We start from the raw sequence: 4,391 nt of genomic DNA, 5'->3' as shown, positions 1-4,391 counted from the left end.
GCAAACTTCCAGGTTCGGTACTTGAACCGCAGTCAGCCATATGGGAGTCCAGTGTCTCTAAGCACCACACCACCTGCCAACACCTATTTCAAATTTTTTTACACCAAAGTAAACTCATTTTTCCACTAACATTTTGAAGTTCTTTCATATTGAATTAAAGAGTAATACTTTCTAACATTTGTAAGGTACTAATTATTTGCCAGGCATTATGCCAAGCCTTTACATAAGCTGTGAAGTAATATTTATTATCTTTTTTTTCAAGCTGAGCTTACAAGAAAGTGAGGAAATTCCACCAGGGTCCAAATAAGCAAAAATCAAAGTGATGACCTTGATTTGAAACCATATATTGGCCTGAGGAGCAGGAATTGATTCCAGAAGTTAAAAAGGCTGTTCCTTGGCCAACTCAAAGGCCTAGTTCAGTAGATAGTTAAAACTTTTTTTAGAGAGAGATTTTTGTTATAGGGCACATGTGCTTGTGGGCAATACAGGGAGAGACAGAAAGCGAGAAATCACACACACACGCACACACCCACGGATTTTGGCCGCTCTGCAATCCCTTCTCTATTCTCCTCTTGGGATTTTGGGCACACACACTCACATGTACCCAGCATGAGTTTTAAGCCACCGGATCTGGGATTCGAAGCATGGTCAACTACATGGGAGTCCAGCAACGTAACCATTATTGTCACCTGCTGGTCCCCAGAGTTAAAACTAAGATGCTTGGATAAAGTAGGACCTAAGGGCTACGCCTGAGATAAGGAATTTATTTATTTATTTATTTTATGGAGAAGTTTTTGCTATAGGGCATGTGACAGAGAGAGACAAACAGTAAGGAAGAAATCACCCCCAGGAGGGATGGCCATGCCACAATCCCTTCTCCTCCATTCTCTTCTCGGGATCTTGGGCACACATGCACACGCACCCGGCATGAGCTTAAGCCACCAGATCCGGGACTTGAACCACAGTGGACTACATGGAAATCCAACGATGTAGCCATTAGGCCAACTGCTGGTACCCTGGGAGGTTTTTGTTTGTTTGTTTGTTTTTGTTTTTAGAATTATTTTATTTAACTTTATTTTATTCATTCATTCATTTGTTTGTTTTACTCCAGGCCTGGGACTTGAACCAGTCGGCCATGTGGGAGTCCAGTGCTCTTATCCACCACACCATTTGCTGGCCCCCGAGATCCAAGAATTTTAAGGGCTTTAACCAAGAATACAGTCAGGGTAGGCAGTGACACAGTGGTATCGTAATGCTCTGCAATGCTGAACTCACATGGGTGGGCCCTGGGTCTCTATGCACACCTGACGCACGCATGCCCACGATGCAGGCTGTCTGAGATGGTGGGTTGTGGCCTGAAAACTACTGGGTTGTGCCCCACTCTCTCTTGCTTTTTTAAAGCTTGCTATAAGCCATGTGCACTTGCCAGAGAGAGACAGAGGGAGGAGGAAATTGAGAAAATACATCCCGGGGGGAGCCGTACCACAATCCACTTTCCTCTCAGGATGTTGGGCACTCCATGCACATGCGTCCAATGTGATTTTCACACCGCCAGATCCAAGACTTGAACCACGAAGTCAGCTAGGTGGAATCCAGCTGCCTTAACCTCCACACTACCTGCTGGCCCCTGTCTCTTATGAAAGAAACAAAAAAATCACAGTCAAATTCATCTATAGGCCAAGGAACCCAGTGAGACAATCTATTGTAAGGCTTCTGTAATGAATTCTTGGATACAAGAACCTCAAAAAAAAGGAAGTCCATGTTTAATTTAAAAATCAAATATTTTTGTTTCTCAAGATTGATGATGAACTAGTGACCACCTGTCAAGGGACCCAAACTGCTAAAACCGACCAGAATTGGAAGACAAACTTCCTAAAGAAGCAACATCACCTACTTCAAAGTTAATAGTGATTTTCAGAAGAGGATCACAGAAAATCATGTGCGCATCATCCTGGGAAGAAGGATTTTCTATTTAGATCAAAACAATTTTTTTTCTTAAAGAATTATTTTATTTAATTTCCTTTATTTATTTTCATTTGACTAGAGAGGGACGGAATGAGAGAGAGAGAAAGAGAAAGTGAGAAAGCAAGCCATCAGATCTAGGATTCGAACCGTGTTCAGCTATGTGGGAGTCCAGCGCCCTTAACCACCACACCACCTGCCAGCCTCAGATCAAAGAAGTCTTTATATTCAGTTTTAATTCCAAGTTTCCTTAGGCACATACTAAAAAGTTGAATCTGTTCATGTACTGGCTCTAACAGCAGAAAACTGAAAACAGTTACAGGGTGCCAGTGCTACATCGAAATTAACAGATGTTTTCAAATAGCAGTTCAGATAAGTTTATTCTTAAAAAAGGGAGCTCCAAGTTTCCTTTTTTTCATCCAGTTTGCAAAGTGAAAGCAAAGCCTTTGGAAGTTCATTTTCTCAAGAGTGAAACATTTGATTTGGTGAATGCTGCTCAGTTGAAATGCTGCTCACTTGGGCACTGACCCAACAGCCTAATGGTTGGGTGAGCTGAATCCCACATGGCGGACTGGAGTTTGAGTTCCAGACACATGTGCTGTGTGCCTAAAATCCTAACAGGATGGAGAAATGGACGAGAAGGGATTGTGCCAGGAAAACACCCTCCTGGGGAGTGCTTTTTCCCTCCTTCTCTCTCTTTTGCTCTTTATCTCTATCTCTGGTGAGCGACACACCCTCTGGCAATTAAAAAAAAAAAAAAAAAAGCATGGGTCAGCAGGTGGCAAGGAGGAGGTTAAGTTGGCGGGATTCCACATGGCCCACTGAGGTTTGAGTCCTAGACCCAGCGTTTTGAAGGAAAAAAAAGAATCATGCCAGGAGCGCACATACTCTACAGCAAGCTACATGCATACATGTATATGTGTGTCTGTGTGTGTGCATGCCCAAAACCCTGAAAGGAGAGAGAGATGGAGGAGAAGGCTTTGCAGTGTGACCATGGGAGGTGCTTTCTTGCTCCCCCTTTCAGCATTGAACACATGGACTCGCAAAATTTTTTAAAAAGATAACGGGGCCAGCAAGTGGCGTGGCGGTTAAAGGCACTGGATAATAACAAATGGAATAAATAAATAAATATTTTTAGGGTCCAGCAGGTGCTGTGGTGGTTAAGGTGCTAGACTCCCACGTGGCTGACGACAGTTTGAGTCCCAAACCTGGCAGCTTGCTTTCTCTTTCTCTTTTTCTCTTTCTCTCTCGTGAGTGCACGTGCCCTATAGAAAATTAAAAACATAATAAATAAAATGAAGTAATACATATTTTTTTAAAAGACAAGAAGAGGATTCAATGTGGAAGGCAAATTATTTGGTTTTGAGGTATAAGTTGATATATAGATTTGACAAGTACAAGTTTGGATGAATACATATCTTCATGAAAATATGTATTCATTGTAATTTGAGAAACCTATGGAACAGAAATGGCACTTGGAATATGTCGTGGTGCACACATAATTTATAATTACGTCTAAACAAGCTGTCAAAATACAGATTATAGTAGCTAAAATTTACCAATTGAGGCTTAGCCACAGTGGTGCAGGTGGTAGGGCACTGCTAGGTGATCCTGGGGCCCTGTGAGAGGACCAGGTTCAGATCCCAGGTCAGCCTGTGCTTACCACCAAGATCCTAGCTGACTGAGAGGCTGGGGGAAGGATCGTGGCATGGTCTGACCTGGTCAAGAGTACCTCTCAGGGCCAGCAGTAGCATGGTGGTTAAGGGCACTGGACTCCCACATGGCCGAATGCAGTTTGAGTCCCGGACCTGATAGCTTACTTTCTCACTTTCCTTCTCTCACTCTGTCCCTCTCTGGTCAAGTTAAAATAAATAAAGTTAAATAAAATAATTCTTATTGTGGAAAAAAAAAGAACACGAGTACCTCTCTCGGGACCAACAGATAGTGTAATGGTTATGTTGACTTTAAAAACTCATGCTGAGCACATGTGTGTGCGAGCCCAGGATCCCAAGAGAATGGAAGAGAAGGATTGTGGGTAGTCATCTCTCTGGGGGATGATTTTTTGCTTTCTGTCTCTGTCTCTCTAGTGACCACATGTGCCCTATAGCAAAAATCTCTTTTTAAAAAATAGGTAAAATAAAGAGTACCTCTCTTTTTTTTTAATCTAAATTTATTTATTTACGTTCATTCACTGCACATCATTACAGCATACAAAATGAGATTTTCCATCCAGAATACACTATATATTGGCTCAATCAAGCACATCAACATACATGTTGTCCTCAACAAATAATTTTCCATTTCTTGTTTCCTGTATATTTTGCCTTTTTTCCTATCCTTGATTCCCTATCTCTTACCTTCTGCCATCTTTCACCCTCCTCCCACACTGTCTCTGGTATCCATGGTAGATTTCTATGCCTTCCCCCCCC

The 4,391-nt window shown here is 42.2% G+C and overlaps 1 protein-coding gene across 1 annotated transcript in view; it reads left to right on the top strand.

Moving 5' to 3' along the window:
• The window catches only part of PRXL2C (peroxiredoxin like 2C), a 36,663-nt gene extending 34,803 nt beyond the window's left edge, over window positions 1-1,860 (top strand). The window contains exon 7 of the mRNA XM_014592117.2: window positions 1,798-1,860. Coding sequence (XP_014447603.1) covers window positions 1,798-1,802 — 5 coding nt within the window. The 3' untranslated portion in view covers window positions 1,803-1,860. The remainder of the gene's footprint in view (window positions 1-1,797) is intronic.
• Window positions 1,861-4,391: the final 2,531 nt, after the last annotated feature.

This window comes from Tupaia chinensis, unplaced genomic scaffold, assembly GCF_000334495.1.
Source record: "Tupaia chinensis unplaced genomic scaffold, TupChi_1.0 Scaffold000007_1, whole genome shotgun sequence".
NCBI classification, from domain to species: Eukaryota; Metazoa; Chordata; class Mammalia; order Scandentia; family Tupaiidae; genus Tupaia; species Tupaia belangeri.
The sequence above is the reverse complement of the archived record's forward strand: the minus strand, read 5'-3'. Positions and strand labels throughout refer to the sequence as shown.